This window comes from Parasteatoda tepidariorum, chromosome 6, assembly GCF_043381705.1.
Source record: "Parasteatoda tepidariorum isolate YZ-2023 chromosome 6, CAS_Ptep_4.0, whole genome shotgun sequence".
NCBI lineage: Eukaryota > Metazoa > Arthropoda > Arachnida > Araneae > Theridiidae > Parasteatoda > Parasteatoda tepidariorum.
Window position 1 is genome coordinate 52,638,945 of NC_092209.1, and position 23,413 is coordinate 52,662,357.

Here is a 23,413-nt window from a genome sequence, read left to right on the forward strand (position 1 = left end):
ATACTTTTTTGAACACTGAAGTTCCGAAAACTTTTCACTGTAGAAAATTCTAAACCTGTGCATTTCAATATTAATTTGAAATTGCAAACAGTTCACATATTTTTCTTAATCACACTATTCTAAATTTCAGTTGTTGAGAAAAGTAACTGTTGTAAGTTTTGTTTTAAAGTCTTTCCCACCGAAGGGCTAAAACCATGTGTTGTAAAACAATATGAAATAGTTCTGAACGCCGGATGTAAAGCATCGGCTTCGATGAAGATAGTTTTGTGAGAATTTTTTTGATAATTCGGTGAGAATTCGCCCGATTAGACATATGATGCTCACTACGTGCTCTTGCGCGCCGAAGCCCATCAATTAAAAATGAAAACTGTTGCCAACGCGAGAAAAGAAATATCATCGGTTTCATTGATACATACGTACGTATTAGCGTTTTATATAATATAGATTATCTGCTTTCAAAATTTCTTAGAATGTTTATCTTGAATCATGCAGTTCAATAGATTCTTTTGTATTGTTAGGACTAATTACTCAAAATATTACGTAAGTTTCAGTATTTTAATTTCGAAATATTTTGTAAGGGGTCCAGAAAATTTGGTGGGCCTTAGACCTGAGTTTGTCTTGATGGGTCCCTGGATCTACCAAGTTTGAAAAACTCAAAAAGGGCTGCAATGTAATCTCAGAAAACCAAAAGGTTAACAACTCTGCAGAATCTAGATAAGGTGTCCTAGTAAGGAATAGTGTCAAAACGTACTTAAATTCGTAATCTCTAATTGAAGACTCTAATTGAATCATGCTTATTTGTAAATGACGTTATGGCAAAATGGGATAGATTGAACATAGCTAAGTATTATCCGGTGTTTAGTTGCAAATAATACACTTAAATGACGAACTTAGAAAGTCACTATGGTGCCAAGAACCATAATCTGAACGGCTTCAGGCTTTTTATATTTTCTCAGCTTGGTTCATACTCTTATCTATGTTTAGAAATAGAAGATTCAAGCTTCATAGCAATTTTTTTAAAAAAGAATACTATATTTGCTTCACGTTTTATTGGATATAGTAAATTTTCTTAAATGCACTCAAATTATCAAAATAATTCACTTTCTTTTTGTTTCATTTTATTGCTATTCTTTCAGAAATATTATTACAGTAGAAATTGACTTGAATGGTATGGAAACAAGAACTTACACGTACAGACCGAAATTTGAGGTAAAGTTCTAAACAAAGTATCTTAAGAATCTAGACAGCTATTGGTTAATATCCATAGTTAAAGTGTTCGATTTTTGTCTTTGAAAGTTGGAACTTAACAACAGAGAATTCAAATGAGCTAGAACTAGCACACATTGAAATATTATGTATTTGAAAATTATCTTATTTATATTTTGCTGTCTCAGCAGACAAAAAATGTGTTCAAAAGATGCCCACAGAACTTCGGTTGATTCTCTAAAAACATACGAAGCGTCGCATGAGGGTAGACCGATAGCAAAACAGGCTATACTAACATTTAAAAACTCCTGAAAATAATCCTATAGCATGGATCTTATGGACCGGGGTATTAATGCATTATAGTTAATTGCAAAATCTTATATATTTGTAATATATAAAGTTATATTTTATGGATTAGAAAATTTTAAACTCAATTTACTCGAAATTGTGCTTTTCTTATTTGCTATATCTCTAACAAGTACAATTTTCAATCGATTTACTTCAAATTTTGACATAATGTTCTTAATGAATATAGTTTTCGTTCCACGTAGGGATTTTTTTAATTGAGTTGACAGGTTTTGAGCAATTTACGAAAATGTAGTTTATTTTAAGTTACTTTTTTTAACAAAACATCACCATTTTATGGAAAAAAAATTGATTTTTTAAAATCTTATGTGCAACGAAAACTGCATTCATGTAGTTTTAAAGAATATATACGTTACCGTTAAAGTATATAATGCAGTTATTTCATAGCATACCTAGTTATTCCATAAAATAACTGATCGTGTCCGTTAAAGTGTGTAATATGTTATTAATTTGACACTTTAACTAGTTATTCTATGAAATAACTAGGTATTCTGTAAATTAACTAATGAGAGACAGTTAAAGTGTAAAATAAACAATTTATCTAAAATGAAATAACTAGGTATTCTATAAATAAACTAATGATAGACAATTAAAATGAAAAAGAAGCAATTTATCTAATTTATGCAGCGTATAAATGGTATTTATGGAAACGTACCATAAAATCATTTGTTACAACAAGGATTACTAAAATGACACTTGGAATTACAAAGAACATTATTTCTAAAACAAAAACATTTTTTGTTAACACACTGGGTTTTACACGAAAATTTTTTTAAATCCCTGACCAGTACCTAAACTTTGAGCTGTAGCAACCAACAGCAGCGATATTTCTACATCCGGTACTTCTTCGATTTTAATTAATTTTTGTTCGCAGACACTGAACTGGGATTGGGAATATAATTGTTTTATGCGGCCGTTTCTTGTGCCCAATTGGAAAAATCCTTCTTCGGTTATTTTTATGATGATAGCTAAAATAGATTTGGCATCACCTTTTCCTCTGTCTACTTCAGGCACTGGGATACGAACGGTAAACCCCACAGAGGCTTCAGAATGAGATTTATTCGACATTAATTTCATCTTTTTCGCTTGAATTTCTAAACATTTTTTAGACTTTTCTCTTTCTACTTGAACATTAAGTTCATTAAAACACAATTTGCAGATTTTTTGCACAACTTCAACTTCATCTTATTTTACACTTTAATGGGCTGCAGATCGTTATTCTATGAAATAACTAGTTAAACCATGAAATACAAGAGAGTTTCACACTTTAACAGACACGATCAGTTATTTCATCGCATAACTAGGTATTCTATAAAATAACGGATTTCATACTTTAACGGTAACACATATAATGGATTTAAATTTGAATGATTCTTTTAAAACTTATGAATTCAGCAAATTAAATATAATTTAAAATAATAAGTTATAAACGTTGTATTATATAAGCGCTAATTTTTTTAATTTTTGCATTTGTAACATGATAAAATGAAGGTTAAAATATAAACAATAATATTTAAAAAAAATTAAGTTTATCACAATCAATGAGAAATTAATTAAAAAATCCTTCTTTTTTACAGACTTTCACTGTGTTGTTTCCCCTTAATTTGAAACAAGCCAATTTTTTATCTTATGATGGAAATTGATAGCTATTGCTTGCGCTATTTTATAAATTTAACAGCTATTATTAAGGCATTTGGCTAAACATGTAATTCATTATTTATAGTCCCACAGTGGACTGATCGTTAAGACACGGTTCCCAGCAGATCACCGAAGTCAAGCATCACTGGCTGCGGTCAGTGTGCGGGTGGGTGACCACTTGGATCAGCCTGCGTAGGGACCGAGGGTGTACGGTATTGGTCCCCGTTAAACTGTTCTACCGTAAAGTGCTCGACTTCACGTGCAGGTCGTCGGGCTACCAAAGTGGGGGTGCCATCCCCTCTGCAGAGGATCAAAATTGTGATGGCATGTCTTCGGATCATCCTCAGGGATGTTTCCCAGACCGTCGCCAATAGTCCATTGTGCAGCTCTAGTGCGACGTAAATGAACAACAACAACAACAATCATTATTTATAATACCACCTGAAAAAGAACAACTTTTGAAAGCCTTTTTTTAACTGAGACAAATTCCCATGCACTAAGTTTCATTTTTAATGGTTTCGACTGTAGGATGGTTAACAATGAGTTCTTTAATTTCGAATTCCTTCTTTTTATGGAATGTTTAAAAGCATATTCATCAACTTCTTTTTAATATTTCAGAGCATAGAAATCTTCAGCAACTTGGGTGGCTATATTGGACTGTGGCTAGGTATATCGCTTATCGCTCTGTTTGATTTTCTGGAGATGATATTTCTTGTCATTATGTATCCCTGTCAGAAGTTAATGGAGAAGAGAAAATGAAAAAATACACCAATCTAATCTAATATCTTCATTATTTTGAACCAATTGTTATAAAAATGCTGTTTAATCACAATGAATTTGATGTTTAGTGTAGATATATTATAAGCTTAAACTTATCACCATGCTTCATACATGTCTCTCTATTTTACCATCCTCCTCGTATAAAACAAAGTGTTGAGATGCATATGAAATATAACCTTTACATCGAAAATTGGAAGTCTTTCTATTTCTTATATGTTATTCAAAGACAATCAAACAGGTTTGGTTATTTTTTAATCTCACCTTTCACATTATTGTTCATCAAATTTCGAAAATGTTTCTGTTTTTTCCTTGCTCAAATATTAATCTGTAATGCCTGATGTGCACTGTTTTTTTTAATTTAATTTTATTTTTAGTAAGGATTTTAAAATTTACATTAAGGCCAGAACACTATTGTCTTGAAAAACACTATTGTCTAAACAAATCTTCAAATTACTTAATATTTTAGGGGAGATTTTTTCAAGGGTTCACTGCTGCTGTACTAAACTGCCTCAGTATTTCTGCATGAATCATTGGTGTTTAAAAAGGAATAATTTTTAGAAAGGTATAATTTTTAGAAAGGTATAATTTTTAGAAAGGTATAATTTTTAAACATACGATCTAAAAAGGAAAATGTTCGACCAAATTCATGCATTTGACCACTGTATGTTTTGAAAACAGACAGGAGGGATGTAATGAGTTGTTTGGCAGGGTGTTAAGGGAATTTTCTGAATATTAGCATCACCCATATAAATCTAAGGTGGATTCATCAGTGGGTGGAATCATTCAATTGGGTAAACGCAAACATTGGAACCAACATGTTTACAAACCAATTAATAGAATGTTCCAAAGGAGCGCAGCCATGACCGTGTCTAAAGGTGGTTATTTTAATCAAGGATAGATATAAAACAAAGAAAAACTGTTGTGTATACTAAAATATGTATTAAAATATTTTTTGCCTGAATAAATGATTATATCTGTGCAAGAATTTATTACACACTTCAGATACTTCTGGAAATTGAAAACACAAATGAGCGTATGGAAGTTAATGATAAGTATTATATCTTATAAATATGATTTGAAAACTAAAAATAAAGTACTTAAAGGAACATCAGTCGACCAAGTGGTTCAATTTTTAAATAAACTTACTGGTGGCGGTTTCTATGCAAAGATTATTCTAAACATTTCAAACTGCTATAAATATTGTCATTTAAATTTTAAAGACTTTGATGATTGCGATCTTGTTATTTTTCATTTTTAAATAATAACAATAAACAAAACATCGAAATTTAAACGTTCTTAATGTTAATTCTAAGGAGATGTGCTAAAATCTAAGAATCACCAGGAAAGCATTTCAATGAAACACTCAGAAATCCAACAAAATCTAAATTTATAAACATATCGCTGGTTCAAAACTAAAACGACACTTCTTCACTGACTTCTCATGTTATTTGAATGAGAAGTGATTGCAGAAGTGTCGTTTTAGTTTTGAACCAGCGATATGTTGACGTTTTTATACCGTCAAAATCAGTTTTGCTCTTGGTACTAACGTTCGTTAATAATTCCTCTCCTGCTCGTAAATAAAAACTGTTTTATTATTTTAAACGGAGAGATTATGTCCTGATTGCCGACTAAACAACTGACGTGTATACGCAACAAAGTTCACGTTAAATTCGTCTTGGTTGAAAGTCCTCTCTTTGGCTGTGGTGTGGAAGTTTGGAGATGTAACTCAGCCTCTGTCCATGTCGTCTGACTGAGAAAATATTAAGTGGCTTTTCATGCATAGAACCTGGAAAATGGAGCTAAGGACAAGCCATGGCAAGTGTAAGTGTACAGCATTAGTACGATGTAAATAAAGTACTGCTAATCTAGAGTCCACCCTGTCAGAGTGGTATCACCCACAAAACGCTCTGTAGCGTGGAGGTAGCGGGTTCGAATCCCGCGTTGCCCTAGATGTGTCTTCGTGCTGTCCTTCTCTAATTTGTATTATCTGCTTTCTATTTACCAACGACTTGTGAGCCGTACATATGTAATTGAGCACACAAGCCAGCATGCTATGTGTACCTGTAAATAAACTATTACTCTACACATAATTAACTTTTCGGGACATACGTATATCATGAATGTATTCTGTACGAATGCATATATGACTCGTCTGGTCTTAAGAGGTTAAGTACTTAAGAGCTCTGAGGCTTCAGAACATACAAATTTGACTTCCAGAGTCATAGTCCCAGTTCTATAAAATAAGAATCACGGCTCGAAATTTTGCTAGAGCTGTGATTCAAGAATTTACAAACACGAACATGCGACCTTTTTAACCCACAATTCACAACTTTAAGCATTTTGGTAGAATGTCACAACTCAAGCCCTTAATATAGCTCTTTGTTCTTAATCTTCCTCTCTTAACATCATTAGGAACTAACTAATTACCATATCCCTATCAACAAAACCTTAAAACAAATACATGCAGTCCCTCAGTGGACTGATCGTTAAGACACGGTTCCCAGCAGAACACCGAAGTCAAGCATCACTGGCTACGGTCAGTGTGCGGGTGGGTGACCACTTGGATCAGTCTGCGTAGGGGCCGAGGGTGTGCGGTATTGGTCCTCGTTAAACTGTGCTACCGTAAAGTGCTCGACTTCGCGCGCAGGTCGTCGGGCTACCGAAGCGGGGGTGCCATCCCCTCCGCAGAGGATCAAAATTGTGATGGCATGTCTTCGGATCATCCTCCGGGATGTTTCCCAGACCGTCGCCAATAGCCCATTGTGCAACTCTAGTGCGACGTAAATTAACAACAACAACCCAAATACATGCAATAATTTTCCTTTCAATTATAATATAATCTAGTTAAACATATAATTCAGTGCTAAGATTTTCTCTAAGTTCAGGTCACGCAGTGAACTGATCTTAAAGACACGGTTCCCAGTATAACACCAAAGTCAGCCATCAATGGCTGCTGTAAGTAAGCGAGTGGGTGACCACTATGATCAGTCTGCGTAGGGACCGAGGTTGCGTGGTATTGGTTCTCGTTAAACTGTTCTCTGTAGAGGGCTCGACTTCGCTCGCAAGCCATCGGGCTACCAAAGCTGGGGAGCCACCTGTAGAGGATCAAAATTGAGATGGCATGCCTTCGGATCATCTCTAGTGCGGCTCTAATGTGATGTTAATAAAGTACCTACCTTCCTGTAAGCTCAGAACATAAAAATGAGACTTCTTGTTCTATAGTCCCGGTATTATAAGATAAGAACCGCAGCTCGAAATTTTAATTAAGATATAGTTAGCGCTGATGTTCACTGTTTTTAGAACACGAACGTGCAACCTTCTTGCCTAAAATTTCTCAGTCAGAATTTCACAGTTCTAGAAGAACTATCAGAATTTCACAACTGGGTGCAGTTTTTAATCCTTAATCCACCACTCCTAAAGAATTGACTGACAGCTGATTACCATACCAATGACTAAATAACCCTAAAAAATGAATGTTACAATTTGTTTGTCGATTACAGTATGCATCCTACAGATAACTCAGTGCCAAGTTTTCCCTGTATCTTTCGAGCATAAGCATTTGACTTCTTGCGTCATAAGGTCCCAATTCATTAAAACAAGGTCCCACAGTAGACTGATCGTTAAGACGCTGTTCCCAGCAGATCACCGAAGTCAAGCATCACTGGCGGCTGTGGTCAGTGTGCGGGTGGGTGACCCCACTTGGATCAGTCTGCATAGGGACCGAGGATGTGCGGGATTGATCCTCGTTAAACTGATCTACCGTAAAGTGCTCGACTTCGCATGCTGGTCGTCAAGCTACCGATGCGGGGGTGCCGTCCCCCTTGTAGAGGCTCAAAATTGTGATGGCATGTCTTCGGATCATCCTCAGGGATGTTTTCCAGAACGTCACCAATAGCCCATTGGGATGCTCTAGTGCGACGTAAATGAACTACTACGACAGCAACTTTAAAACTAGAACTATACTACGAAACTTTCATTAAGTTCTAGTTAATGCATTGGTTTGTATAAGATATATTTTTATAGACCTGAGGTTCGATCACAAACATGTAACTTTCTTAATCGTAGTTAGAAACTTTAAGTCTCTAACTACTTTGGCAAAATGCCAAAACTCTCAACCTGAATCTCTCAATCAATCAATGTATTTGGAGAAATCGTATGCTTGGTTTTAATTACTAATTCTCTGTTTATTCATTTGTCAAGAGAGAAACCTGCAAGTTCGTGAACTTTTCAATTTTTAATCAATTGTAATTTGTCTTGATTGAACTATTTTAACTTCTTGCGAAAATCAGTAGGGCATTTGTACGTGCCACTTACGTACCACTTCTTCAAAGACACTTATTGTTACATTTAATGCAACGTAGTAAAGAAGAAAATTCAATCATTCTTTGGGAATGATAACAAAAAATCAAGGAGTATTTCATGAAGTTAATTATAGTTTTCTTTTCGTAAGAAAACTTTTTGTATAAAACTATTTTATACATACGTTCAAAACTTTAGATGAGCGTCATTATATTGAAGTATAAAACTTGAAAATGACAAGTAAGTGACTTTTGTATGCTTTTAGTGGAATTATGAATAGTTGTTCACTTTTTAGGAGTGACATTAGACAATTTGAATAACAGTTTAGTATTATAATATATGTATTCTTTAGTGTGACGAGTAGTATCTAAGTTACTCTAAAATTATATTTTGCATCATCTAAAGATAATAGAAAATTAATATAATGCAATTCGTAAAGCGAAGAAAATTTTCAAAACATAAAAATGGCCTATAAACTTAATTTTAAAACAATGTAAAATAGGCTTGAATTTAATATCTTGCCTGTTATGTTATTTTCAAAATAAAATAATTTTTATTAGTCGCAACAATAAAATAAGTTACTGTTAAAATTATCATTACTGTTGATAATGCTATCAACAATAATATTTTTTGCTAACCTACAACAATAATAAAGAAGTTTTCGTTTTTATATGTTATAACAATAACAAAGAAGTTTTCGTTTTTATATGTTGCTACAATAATAAAGGAGTTTTCATTTTATAAGTTACAACAATAATAAAGAGGTTAAATTTTTATAATTTACAACAATAAAGTGGTTTATATTTCTTATAAATTACAACTATAATAAAGAGGCTCAAATTTGTTTAATTTACAACAATAAGGGACTTACATTTTTTTTAAATTGTAACAATAATAAAGTGGGTTACATTTTTATAAGTTACAGCAATATTAAAGAGGTTTACATTTTTATAAGTTACAACAATGATGAAGAAATTCACATTTTTATAAGTTACGACAATCATAAAAAGATTCCCAAAATTCTCTTAGTCGTAATCCATAATCAATATGTTCAGCTCCTGTAGTTAAAATGCATAGAGTGCAAAAAAAGTGATCAACCTAAATAACTTTTAATCTAATGATCGGATGTTCACATTTTAAGATTCATTCTGAAAGATTCGATGGCGTGACCTCACTTAGAGCTGATATTGTTAATTAGTGCAGACGCTATTTTAATTTCGAAATCAGACCCAAAACGTACTTTCTGTGAATAAACATACCTTATTTTTCGACGGATTCGGATTTCTGACCCCAAAATATAGGGGATACGAGATCTGGAAAATAAGGTACAAATAATTGGTCAATAGAGCGATCCAAAGACTAGACTTCTTAATGATAATTTTATATTTTATGTATTTCACCATATCACGAGTATTTGCGTATTTCACCATTTTGAGTGAATCGAAAATCACAAAATTGTGAAATTTTTGCACACAATTATGAATTTTTTTATTCAAATATAATTCCCTGTAAAAAAATAATTTTAATAATTGTTTATTATTTTTTATTGTGTATTTAAAAAAATAGAACAATTTTTAAATTGTGAGGTATACACATTTTTACATTATATAGCATATAATTTTAAATGACAAAATGTAAAATTTGAGAAATATCAACCGAATACTTCTCGAGAAATCAAATTTTGTGCATAAGACTTTCAAATCTAGATAACTCAGGAATTAAAGACATTAAATCTAATTGTAAATTATTATTACAAGGATTACATTTTTAGTATGTAATTAATGTTTACATTTTAAAATATGTGATTGTAAACTGTCATTTAAAATCACATACTTTAAAGTTTAGACATTTGTCTTACGAAATCATGCATAAAACTGAGACATATACCGACACCTTACGCTAGAACAATTCCATTTTATTTATTTAATTTTTTTTTCTTCCACGTGATTTGTATTCATATTAAGCAAATCACGTTTTCTGAAGTTCATCACATCAAAATAAAGATAATTATATTCAGTATCATTTGACATAATACTATTGCTTGAGATCAACTCCTGATAGTCAAAAATTACCGTAATCAATAATTTTCTGTTCTACATATCCTTTCCGTTGTGCCATAAAAACTTATTTCCACAATGGTTTCTTTGTACCAATATCAGTGTATTTAGTAGTTATTAAAAAAAAACACAAATTAACATATTACCAATAGTTCCTGTTTCTAATTAATGAATGCTTAATAATAATTATGCGATTTTTTTTTCCTAGAAGAATAAGTACTTTTTCTCCTTTAAAATAGCTTTTTCGTACAAAACGTATCTTGTCATTTCAATTTGCACCTGTTACCAAGTTTAAGTAAATCATGATTGATAAAAAAAAAATTGGCAAATCTTTACGGTTTAATCTAAACGATACTTTTCATTCTTAATTCAACATTTTTAATACAAAACATTTTTTTACTTAATTTGTACCTATTAGCAGAGATGCCAACTTGCTCCGGATAGCTGATAAATAGTTCCGAATTTTAGTCATTTGACGTAAAAATTCAATTGGTAAAAAAATTCAATTGATTTCTTGATTTAAAAATTCAATTTATAGGATTCTTACTTACCACTACTTCTAAATAATTTAAAAACTTGTGTAATATGCAACTTTTATAGTAAACCCGTGTTGAGCCTTTTAAAAAATTGTCAGAATTAACCGAAAATCTACAAATTATAAATTGTAGGTCTCAACCGTTTGTTTTTTTGTTTTTTAAATTGACGAATTCGGAGCAGTTGGCATCTCAGCATTAACAATGTTAATTTTAATTCTTGAAAGTGATTAGTAGCAGCACTAATATTTTTATAACCATTTTTGATGTGAGAAATAATATTGGTACTTATTTTGAAAGTCGTAAGAACTAGCCTTAACTTTTTTTGACGCCAGTAATGCTTAACTAATACTCCTGATATTGCCATTACAAGTACTGTGATAATGAAAACCAATTATACTAAGGTGCATAATATGGATACTGTGGTAATTTAATTTTTATACCGCCCTCCGAAACGCCTACCACCTTAATATCACTATCCAACATAATCATGGCATTCAATATACAACCTTTTTTACTTATGTACTGTATTACTTATGTATTTTTCATTTTATTAGGTCCGACTTCACACTCAGGAATGCCAATTAATCCACTTTCTTAAAAAGTTGTTATTAATGAATTTGGTAAAATTTTATTAAACTTAGTCAATAAGGATAATTAAGCCCACTCTTTTGAAGTGTTATCACGAGATAACAGCAATAAAGTTGCATTTTACTTTGAATTTCTGATATATATTGGTGAAAAAATTACTTAAAATGAAAAATACTAAACTCAATGTAACGTGAATTTCGATAGCATTAGAAAATATTTTTTTTTATAAATCGGAGCAAGTTGGTATATTTGCATACTATTAGATTTACCATAATCTGAAAAGTTCAGCTTACTAAATTTTCCTTCGGATTTATGTCTAAATCGGGTAAATAACCTTCTGCAGAGGACAAAAATTCTGATGGTAGGTGTTCGGATCATCCCCAGGGATGCTTCCCAGACCGTCGCCAATAGCCCATTGTACAGCTCTAAGCAGTACTTACCTATCAATTTAGCTTATTATTGACTTACTTACCTATCAATTCACTCAAAGAAAGATTAACTATACATAGAGTATCTTTTAAAATGTGATATTCAAAATTTGCCACAAATTTTCCATGTCTTAATTGAAAACTAGAGATTTTTTTTTTCATTAGTTCTTATTGAGTTTCTACTAATTCGATTAGCACGCTTTAGAAACGCAACTTATAAATATAAGAGCTCGTGGATTCACATACATTTCAAAATAGAATTCAATGACGTCATCACCATACTTAACCCCTGATCCATCTACCATTAAAGATATTTTTACGTTAGCACTGCGATCGATGCAAACTGGATACAAAATTTGTATCGTTCAACCATGGGAACCTCATTGGGAGGCGAGCACTATATTTCTTTATGCATCAAATCCTATGGAAAACTTTTCTTTTGCATGCATCACCTGAATTGGTGGTCGGAGTAAGTGTTAAAGTAAGCAGTTAAGGGTGCTGTGTCTTTGTATCTACACCAAATTGGTGCGAATTCGGTAAGAATTGTGGATTTGTATTAGTAGGTTTATACACACATACATTTAAACCTTCTGCTTTATTTATATAAACATCAATTTTATTATGTAGTTTTTATAATACAATTAAATAAAACTTATTCTGAAAATATTTTTTGTAGGCAACGAGAAGGAAAAAAAGATTGACTGTCGGAAAGTTTTTAAGAGTAAGAATTGTTCTTTTTTTTTTTTTATTGGTATTGGTTCATTACTTTCCTTAATCGTTCATTAAATGAAGTTAATTTTTAAAGTAGAACGCTGATTTTTTTTCATTGTCGATTATATTTTTCTGTCTTGTACAATGAAAAGCAAAAGGTAGTTTAATTTTAGAAACTTTATAATGAAATGTATTAATATGGCACTTCTAATAGGGAGGAACAATAAAACAATGTTTTTTTGTGTGTGTGCATGTCAAACCATTCCAACAGAAATATTTGCACTATCGTCAATTAATTTTGTCACCAGACTTTTTTAAAACATTGTTTTATATTTTCTCAAAGTCAGTAGCGCTATCTGTTGGCAAACCTTATACCTCATTTTGAAACATAATGAAAATAAATTCCTGAACAAAACTCAGTAAACAATAGAATTCCATAAAAATGAATATGTAATATGGCTACTTTAAAACAGTAGGATTTCCCACATTGACTTTTCCCAACCTAATTGTCCCTAAGACGCATAATTGACAGTAAATGCAAACAGTAATTCCATTAAGTTTTAAGGAAGACTGTTTACAAGCAATTGAAAAATATCCGACAGCGTTTAATATTCTTTTTCTTAAAAATGACGGTGAGCGTTTCTTAAAAGCAGTAATATCGGAATTATCGTTCGAATACGCTATGTCTTGACTCTTCCCTCCTCTCCTCAGCTCAGTTGTATAATGATATACTACGATTTTTTCCCCTTTCCATAATATTTCCTGCATTTATATGTAAAAAATATTTTCTAAAAATCCTCGATACTTTCTTTATGAACTATGTTTAGTGCAATCTTGAGTTCCATTAAATTTTCTAACTTAAAGTAATTTAAATTTGTCTGAAAAACAAGACAAACTAACGCACTCTCTTCTAAGACTATCCACATGCTGATGGTGAAAGTGTGCAAAGTGTTTTAAGTAGAGCAAGATTTCTGCTTTTTCGCCACCTGTAGCCACACTTAGTTAATCATCCACATGGAATGGTTTTTCCATTCTAGCCAGATTTAATGTTTAAATAATTTGACAACAATTTTTTTATAATAAATTTGATGTCAGTACTTTAGATTGAAAGTATTTATTTTCAGAATTTCCTTGGGAATTAAGCGATAAAGCTTTACAGACTTTAAACAAGCAATTTTATACTTACCGTGCTGGTCACATTGATGCCGTCAAGCTTGGTAGAGGTGCTGAACTCCAGGCCCTACAGGAATATCATCAGACCAAAAAAATTGCGATTCATGAAGCCGGCCATATAATGGCTATATGGTTTGGTGGTTCAAGGAATACTGCGTCTTATGCTACTATTTATTACACGTGGTCACGTTATCATGAACCACATCACCATATTACTCCAGAAAGAAAATATCCTCTTGAAACGATGGCAGCTGTAAGTAAATATCTATTCCTCGACTAAAAATTTCGTTGAAAGTTCGTTATTGATTGTCAGTAATCATTAACATCATTACAGATCATTTAAAAAAAAACATGCAAAATACAGTCAAACCTCGATATCTCGAACTTGAAGGGAGAGGAGAAAAAATTTGAGATACCGAAAATTCGTATTATCGAAAATCGCATGTTATCGATGGTAAAATAAAGAAAAATGCTCTTTACATACCTTATTTACTATTCCATATTTATTCTAAAAACACTTTTTATACTTAAAAAGATTCAATAGTTGTTTGCTTTAGAGATAGGTAAGAAAGTTTGTCTATAACACTTTCTAAGTGGACTATGGCTTTAAATTTCTCCTCTGACATATTTAGCTGCCTCTCAATAAATCTCCTTACAGTGTCCACTGCAGAAAGTGTTTGTTTGAGAATTGATTATGAGAATTGGCTTTCTATTTTTAATTTTTTTTTTTTTGGCATTTTCTTTTATTTTCAGAAAAAAATCTGCACTATTTATGGAAAAAAATTCAAGTTATCGAGGGATTAGAAAAAAAATTCGAGAAATCAAGGTTTTTTTAACATTGAGTGTATAGGAAATTTGAAGGGAATTTTTTTTTCTTCGAGATATCGAAAAATTCGTGAAATCGAGGTTCGAGTTAGCGAGGTTCGACTGTAGAACATTTTTGATAAAAGTACAAAACAGATCCGAAGAATAGTTTTTATTAGTATTAGTCATATATTTAGGTATCCAATGTTATAATTTGCTTTCGAAATCCTAACTCCCGAGTGCAGAAACGGACTAGCTGCCAACCTTTCAGCTTCATCCTTTAAATATTGATTCAGCGTTTATGAATGCTTACTTTACGGCCTATTGTTAAGAGGATTTTAGTCACAATTACATACTGGGTATTTATGTACAGTGCGCAAAAGAAGAAAAAAATGGATTACCCTGAATAATATTTATCTAATGATCGGATCTTTACATTTCCATTATGAATAAATTCCTTTTTTTATTTTTGTAAAGACTAATAGCATATTCCAGTCTTTTTTAAGTTTCGAATGAAGTTAAGGCGCAGTAAAATTTACTTTCAAATATATTTTTATTTTCATTATATTTTTCATTACAACTCGTGAGTCAATTTAAAGCTACTCAATACTCATTTGTCGGGTGAGTCACTGCACATTTGCTGACGCATCACGTCACCCAAACATAATCAACCATTTTGTTTTGGTTTTCGGAGCCCTATCTCTCAACAACCATGATGTGTAGAGTAATTTTGACCACGGTTGGACCGTCTAACATTGACCACCATTGAGAAGCTATGGGTTGCATTAAGAAATCTTAAGGCACTAAAATTTTCGTTGTCTCTTGAAAATAGTGAATTATCCTTAAATTTAAACTAAGCAAAATTGTTGGGGTTTTCTTCAAAAAAGATTAATTTTCTCATTCAGAATACATCACTTTTGCTTATTATTTAAGTATGTACTAACTCATAAAATTACAGTTAACAAAATTCATGGTAAAAGCTACTTTATACTATTTGTGCGGCTAAATTTTCCGGAACTGCATTTTGCATTTCTCACAATTAAATTGGTTCGGATTTTATGCGCTGATTTAAAAATTAAATAAGTCAAATTTCTTTTTTAAGTTACTGACCTTTAGAAGGAAAAACAAGGCAGTAAGCCTAGAACTTCATAGAACGTTATATAATGTTAAATTTTATCAGAATAAATTCAAAAGTTTTATTAATGAATGTTGGCAAATATCGACAATTCTGGCATATTCTTTTTATTATTAAGGAAATTTACATATTTCTTTTATTATTAAGGAAATGTATATTTCTCGTTAAATTTTCGGATAGATATTTTTTAAAATTAAGTTAATTAAATATTATTTATGCTTTTGTAATGTTTTATACTTTTAGTTATTCGAAGAGATGTGCTTCTGTCTGTCTGGTCGTATAGCGGAAACCATGTTTTTCCCTGAAGAAAAAGCTAACTTTCCTTATTTCATTCATTGGGAAAGAAGTGATATTCATAAAGCTATCAACATAGCCTACTATATGGTAAGAAAGCGTAATACATGTTAAAAATACTAATTTAATTAGGTGACTATATTAACAAGGAAAAATCAAGATATGTGTTACTAAACCAGTTAAAATAAGTAGTAACTTGTAACTTTCATATGGGATGCAAAAAGAAAGAAAAATATCTTTGGGATTTTATTTTATCACCCTTTTTTTGGAGATCTTATTGTTATTCATTTTCAGTGTGGTAGAGTGCAGATCAATCATCACGGCTACCATATTCTCCGGATATCAACGCTTGTGAACCATCTTTGAGGAATGTTTGGACACTTACTTCAGCGTGATATACAGAGTTTAGATATTCAATAGTCACTGATGGCAAGCATATCAAACATGTCATAAACTAAATCCGAATATCTGTTATAAATTTTTAAAATTTGCATAAAATATTTGAATTCAGCAGATAAAATAGAAAGTGATGAAACTTCTACAACATTAACAGAAAAAAAGACATAGGGAAATTTCAAGAGGAAATTTATCACCAATGCTTGGGTGAACAATTCGAATATAAAGCTCCATCGCTAAAGCAGTCACAAATAATCATGCACTATACTCTAGTCAAGAAAGGACCATTGCGGCATAGAATTTAAGTAGTCATCCACGACTGCATATAGTTCCGTTTTATTTAGCTATCAAATTATATAATCATGCTTTCAACACAATATAAAAGCTTTTAAAAATTTAATTCGTCGGAGAGAAATTCAATTTGTGCTATTTTTTATGAGATGAGCAAAAAGGACTTGCTACGTCGTTTCAAAAGTTGCCTATGTTGATATTCGTTCGCGCTAGGAGTTTGGCGTCTATTCAGAGTGTACTTATATGCAAACAGGCTCTCTCCATAAGGATAATGGTTTTTTCTTGACTTGCAGCACAGTATAGGGGCAAACAAAACCAACCTATAGTCTGTATATGTAAAAAACTTCAATCTCCATTCGTTTAGAGCAGTGGGTGTGACAATGGTTACAAAGTTTCACTATTTCAAAAAAAGTAGGGTCGATGTTCTAAACAGGTTTTGGCTTTGGTCGGCGAGATAACGGGAATCGTTTTTCTTCTCTATTGCGAAACTCTTTTTGAAAGTGCTATTTCTGGTTTCCATGGCTGAAGGCTGTCTTGGATTTTGAGGCGAGAAGAGTTTTCTAATCGAGCCGCTCAAACAAAACGTCTGAAAGTTAGGGAAAGTTGATTTGGTGGTCTGTCTTCCTATCAAGTCTCGCAACGGAACGCATTGGGTACTTAACATCGAACCGAAGTATGAAACGCAAGTTAGACAAAGCAAAAATAAACCACGGTTTGAAGACACTAAATCTGAGAGAGATCCTTCGAACTCTTTGATGTTAAAAATGCATTCGGTCGGGACACTCGGCAAAGAATTGCAATCTAGAAGATTCTTGCGCTAACTGCAATTGTCCCGATCACCAGACTGCAAAGGAAATGGATGATGGAGGTTCCTAAGCTGAAAGTAAACGATAACGCTTTGATTAAAACTTACCCTTAGTAACCGAAGAGTCGTGGAGAAATTGCGAAAGAAAATCACTTACGAGACAGCTGATCTTTGTCATCCCATTTGGCTTAGAGGAAGCATGGTTGGGAACTAAACATTGGGGATTTCGCATTCGGCTGACCACCTAACTGAAACATCTGCTCCTGCACCACAGATCCCAAGGTCAAGAAAACTGAGATGGACGCAGTAGGCCTTGTTCCCTCTATGGGCTGTCACGCCACTGAGTTTAGTTTTTAGTTTTGGCTTAGAGGAAGCCGGTTTCAGAACTTACTTATTTGCAATAACCGATTTGCTTTTTCCTGTCTTAATTTTGATGTTTGAAATTTTAAATGTAAGTTGATGGTTCAAATGTGGAATATTCTAGTCGGAGGTTTGTCCATGCATCATGAGGTGGAGATAGCCTTGTAGTTATCGACCCGGTTCCGAAACCAGCTGTGGGAGGCGATGAGCACTGTTGACCTATAACTTCAGACTGATCTTTTGCTGCACTCAGACCTACTCTGCCCAATCGATTAAATTAAGCTCATAATCATATGTGACTTGAGGCGTTGTGCCAACGTGTTCACCAATACTTGATGCTTTTGTGCTGCAGCGGTTGGGCAATTGAATCCATCATTCATTAAACTCTCCGTATGATTAAGATCATTCAAATGTTTAGACTTCTTAAAAAAATTATTAAGAAAAAATAAATATGTCTTAATGTTTTCAGGTTAAAATGGAATGGGGTCTAAAGATAGATCCCAAAAATTACGAATGCAAACGTATGACTAAAGAAGTTTTGGAAGATGTTTCATGTTACTTAATTAGAGGATACGAAGCCACATTATATCTACTGAAGAGCAAGGCTGACGTATTGTTAAAAGTTTGTATTCTTTAATATTAAATAATTAAGTGCGTTATTTCCTTATGTTAAAGAGTTGATAAAAACTCTACATTCATATTCTTATCAAAAAATATTAATGTAGACGCCTTCTGTCTGATCAAAAAGTAGATTTATGTATACTATGCGTTGGGAACTATTGAAAGATCAAAATTACTTTTAAGAGATATTTTCTCAGAACTTCCTGATGATCGATGATACAAAATAACGAAAGGAAACTATTTTTAGTTTACCCTTAATCTGACGAGGAACATGTGGCCAAATTTTGAGACTTCTTCGTTTGTGGCAAACTTTTAGTTAGTATAACTTTCAATTGGGGACAATATCCCAAAATTACCTTAAACTACAGAATATCGGAATTAAACCTTTTTATTTTAAAGTTTTATCTCATATCTTCGGAAACGCATGGTCCAAATTTAAGCTTTCTAACCTCAGAGGAAGTGGAGGAATTAGATATGAGATGGTGATGGCTTTTCTCTTATTATACTTATAGATTAACTTCAAATATTTAAATTAGATTTACATTAAAATTAGAGCAAGATACTAAAAACTTCAAAGTTTAAAAGTTAAATTGACTCCTCTACTAAATCCTAGGAGCCAAGACCTAGACAACACATGCGTTAATCAGGAGAAGGGTCATCTCTCCACCACTTAATCTTCATGAATGTCAACAAACAAAAAAATACTAATTTTTCTTAAATTTCTAAATTTTTCCTTGGAAGTAGTTACTTGGTAAGCCTTTTTTTCTAGGCATTTTGTTGCCTCTCACTTAGTAACGTATTTACTCATTTTCCTGCTGGCCAGCTCATCATACCAATATGAGTTTACAGGGCAAAAAGTTAATCATCTTTGGAGAAATCATGGCACTCTCTTAATACCGAGTTATTCTGATTAATGTGACCATTGCTAACTAATGTGACCATTTACAAGAAACAACATGCTAATTTTAACTAGACGAGTAAGTGATGCCTTCGATTTATCACTTGTATGTAGTATGTGATGGTGTTGATACATGTATGTATGGTGTTGTGTGTAGTATGGTGTTGATACATCAGTTTTTCACGGTGCAACAAAGTTCATCGGGCTGGGAAAATATGTGACTGGTTTTATTAATACATTACCAGCCTATTGAATCTCGATTGGCCTGCAAATTCACCCGATTTGAGCCCATGGAAAATCTGTGGTGAATTGTATGTATTGTATGTATGGTGTATTGAAAAAGTGCGTAAAACTCAAATCCTAGAAAATTGGCTTAAAATAGATGCAGACGTACCTGCAAACCGTTGTGGATTGATTTACTAAATCTCCAAGGAATGACAACCCGCTCATTATTGATATTACATATATAATGCTGGCGGGTCGGTTTTGCTGCGTGATCTGAAGTTAGAATTACATACTGCGTAAGTGTGGAGCACAAAAACAATTGACAGGTTTATGATAAAAATTTAAAAAGAAATATTGCAGCATTGAATGATTCAAACAATGCTAATTGTATTGAAATATTTTTCATAGGTTGCTCTTGAACTCTTGAAAGAGATAACATTACCAAAGGACAGACTTGAAGCACTGTTAGGTCGTCCCAGAAAAAGATGGATGTCTTTGTATGACAGGTTTTGCGCCTTTTCAATGGAACTAAGACCATTGGCCAGAAAACGATACTGCCTAAATAAACGAAAGCGTTCGAAGAAAACCAAAAAAAGAAAAGCCAACACAAGTTGTTCTTCTAAAAGAAAGAGATCAAAGGCACTGGCAAATCCCCTGAAGAAAAAGGAAGAGAGAGCAAGAAAGGAAACCCAAAAGAAAAGGCAACGAACTTGTGACACTTCCAAAAAAAGAAAACAGAGCGACTCTGTTGCGCCAAAGAAAAGAATAACAAATGATGGTCAAATAATCTCTGTTTATAGTTAACTCCATTTTTATATGAAATTACTGAATATAAAGAAATGTCTCTGTTCAGGCTGTAAACAGAGATATTGCACATTCCAAACCAATCTTCTGGAGTATTTTGGAAATTCCTTCTGTAAAAATTAGCTCGCAAAAATTTTGTAATGCTATATTTTAATTTTTTATTTATCTGATTCTTATGGATTGTTTATAAAGTTGGTTATCATTTTGTTTTTAGTTTGTGTCTCAGTCTTAAACAAATAATTATTCTGAATTTCCTATTATGGTTGTATGTTATTTATCTGGATAAAAAGATTTATTCATCTCTGATTTTTCACTCAATCCTAATGCGAAATTGATAGCCTATAATTTTAGTGTATATAATAAAACACGTTTCTACTTATTTTTGTAATTTGACACCCAGCTCATAAACCCAAGTAATTCCTAATTTTAGTATGACTTAAATTTATCTTTAAGAAAGACTTTTCAAATGAAAATAATCAGAATTAACGTCACGCAAGTAAAGACTATGAAAACGTTTCAATGACAGCCGGACGATAATCAACTCAATAGTACCTAGTAACTACAAAAATATCTTTAACGTAATGTTCTCTTTGTTAATAGACCCTGAACCATACTAAAGCTGCTAAGGAGAGTTATTTTTAAAGATTCATTTTATATACAGAGTGTCTTATAAATGCTGCTCACCTAAATATCTCGCGATATAAGAGTTATAAAAGCATAGTTCCAATTTATTCAGTCCATTAAGCATTTCTAAGAAAAAAATCTAAGAAAAATTTAAATATAATTGCAATCTCATTTTCATCAAACTAATTTCACTGTAGTTCATTTTTTTTCTCGAATTATTGTATTTCCTCGAAGTGTATTAGTTTAAAGTGCACTAAGTACACTGCCCCTTAATATCAATTATAAACTTTAAATATTGATATATTGGTCAGTTTTTTAGTTAGGATGGTGTGTTTTTTTTACCATTTTTATTAATTTCTTATACGGAACAATTTTGTATTAAAATGTTTTGTCTTCGAGAGCCGCATAAAAATTTAAAATTTGCAACTTTTGAAAAAGTTTCGTAATACTAACATAAAACGGAAGAAAAAAAATATTCACTGAAAATTATTTTACTTTTCAAATCAAAAGAATAAACAGCTCTTTTACAAATTACAATAAATTCTCAGAAGAATAAAATATAAGACAAATGAACGATTTTTGGAACTAAAATCGATACGAATTATAAAAACGCACAAACAAAATAATAGTTTCTTCATAAACGCAACCAATAGTTTCGCAACCAAGTTGTGACAGACGTATATTTCTCTTTCCAGCGGCAGAAAGATTATATTAGTTGCACAATTTCATGTATTTAATGCTCTAAGTGTAATGTTTTCTTTAATTGATATTATGAAATTTATCATGTTTTAATTTACGTTATCGTCAATATTACCATGTAAAGAAAAAAGGAAAAAAAAAAAAAGGAAAAATTAGTTGCTTTTTTGTAAGGGCTAGTATTACAATGAATCCTCTTTAATACTTCTCTGCGATGGGGGAAACTTGCGAAAGGTTACGCACTTAATGTATTCTAACAATAAACTTTAAGAAATTGAGAATTATTTCTTAATGATACTTGTTATTAATCTCCTTAACGAAAAATTTTTATATCATTGCCGAAAATACCAAATAAAACGAGAAAATCTACCTTAAAACTAATATTCTCTTCAAATTTTCAACAGTAATGAAACAGCAAAGGAAAAAAAAAAGGTCCTAACCTCATTCATTTCTAAGCGATGAATAAAATATTTTAATTCTAATAATAATAAAAAAATGATTTATTAATAATATTATCATTAATGGACGAATAATTACGAAATTAGCTGCACTAGACAGCTGTTAATATAAAAGCTTTAAATTTTAAAAAATTATATCACCTTCATATCAGCATGCTTCGTTTTAGCAACGAACAACTCTATGACCTAACTATAATTTACGCTCGATGTAATGAAGTTCCCTATGTAGCAGTCACGCAATTTCAGTAAAGATATCAAAGTAGTTTGCCGCCATTGAAACACTTTGTAGGCCGTTTAATGGAATGATTACGAAATACTGGAACTTTTCACAGACAGTATAGTTCAGAAATCGAACAGGTGATGAAGAGATTAATATTTTAGCCTTTTTTTTTTTTTTACTTCCTGTCCTCAAGAGAGCATAAGAAGTGTGGGCAACTCATTAAATATTTTATCCGCAAGAGTCTGGGGAACACTTGGAAAGTATGAATGCATCCCTTTACTGTCCATGGACATCAGGCACTTCAACCAATTCAACGAAGACTTAATCGTTGTAACTGGTGTCTAATCCAACTTTCTCCTATCAGTTGTCTGGACTGACGAATGTCAGATTTTGCACACCACGGAGATCTCCAGATCTCAATCTTTCAGATTTCTGTTAATAGGGAGGTTTAAAATCTGTTATCTGTGTAACAACACCTAACTATGTGAGCAGGGGCGTACGCAAGGGAGGGGATTAAACACCCCCCTTGAGCTCAGACAAAATGGCAAAAATAAAAATTTTAGTAGAAATTATGCGGGCTATTATTTTTTAAGACTATATATTTTTATTTGCTTTATGCCTACTTTTTTTTTCTCACGGTATTTCTCAAAATACTGAAAAAACATTTACTATAATAGAGTTGTACTTTTGAAACCGAATTCGCGTGATACTGTTACGGGCTGGTTCCTTTCTGTTCTGCCAGTCGCGATAGTTTTCGAGATTGGCTGTCATTCGCGAGGTCTTTACGCGATGATTCTGGAATCCTAGACGTTCTGTCGTTTTTGAGACAATTCGAGAATTTTGGAGATGCGATGAAAAATTATATAAAAGGGGGAACGGAGTACAGGGGAGTTAGTTAGTCAGACTAAGAGTTATCTCTGCCGCTTGTCGTTCGGAGCTCGTCGCTAAATCTGTTTCGTTTTGTCTTAACAAAAAGTTAATTCAATCGTCGAATCCGTCG

The 23,413-nt window shown here is 32.4% G+C and overlaps 2 protein-coding genes across 2 annotated transcripts in view; both read left to right on the forward strand.

Moving 5' to 3' along the window:
* Nucleotides 1-4,969, forward strand: part of LOC107438630 (amiloride-sensitive sodium channel subunit gamma-like) — a 21,074-nt gene extending 16,105 nt beyond the window's left edge. The window contains exons 10-11 of the mRNA XM_016050960.3: nt 1,137-1,209; nt 3,829-4,969. Coding sequence (XP_015906446.3) covers nt 1,137-1,209; nt 3,829-3,969 — 214 coding nt within the window. The 3' untranslated portion in view covers nt 3,970-4,969. The remainder of the gene's footprint in view (nt 1-1,136; nt 1,210-3,828) is intronic.
* A 3,531-nt stretch (nt 4,970-8,500) lies between these two features.
* LOC107438632 (mitochondrial inner membrane m-AAA protease component AFG3L2-like) lies at nt 8,501-20,628 on the forward strand (the record flags this gene model as incomplete). Its single annotated transcript, XM_016050961.4, is given in 6 exon segments — nt 8,501-8,529; nt 12,575-12,619; nt 13,734-14,035; nt 15,965-16,105; nt 18,337-18,489; nt 20,020-20,628. Coding segments are annotated over 6 exon segments (1,044 nt in total). The 3' UTR covers nt 20,416-20,628.
* Nucleotides 20,629-23,413: the final 2,785 nt, after the last annotated feature.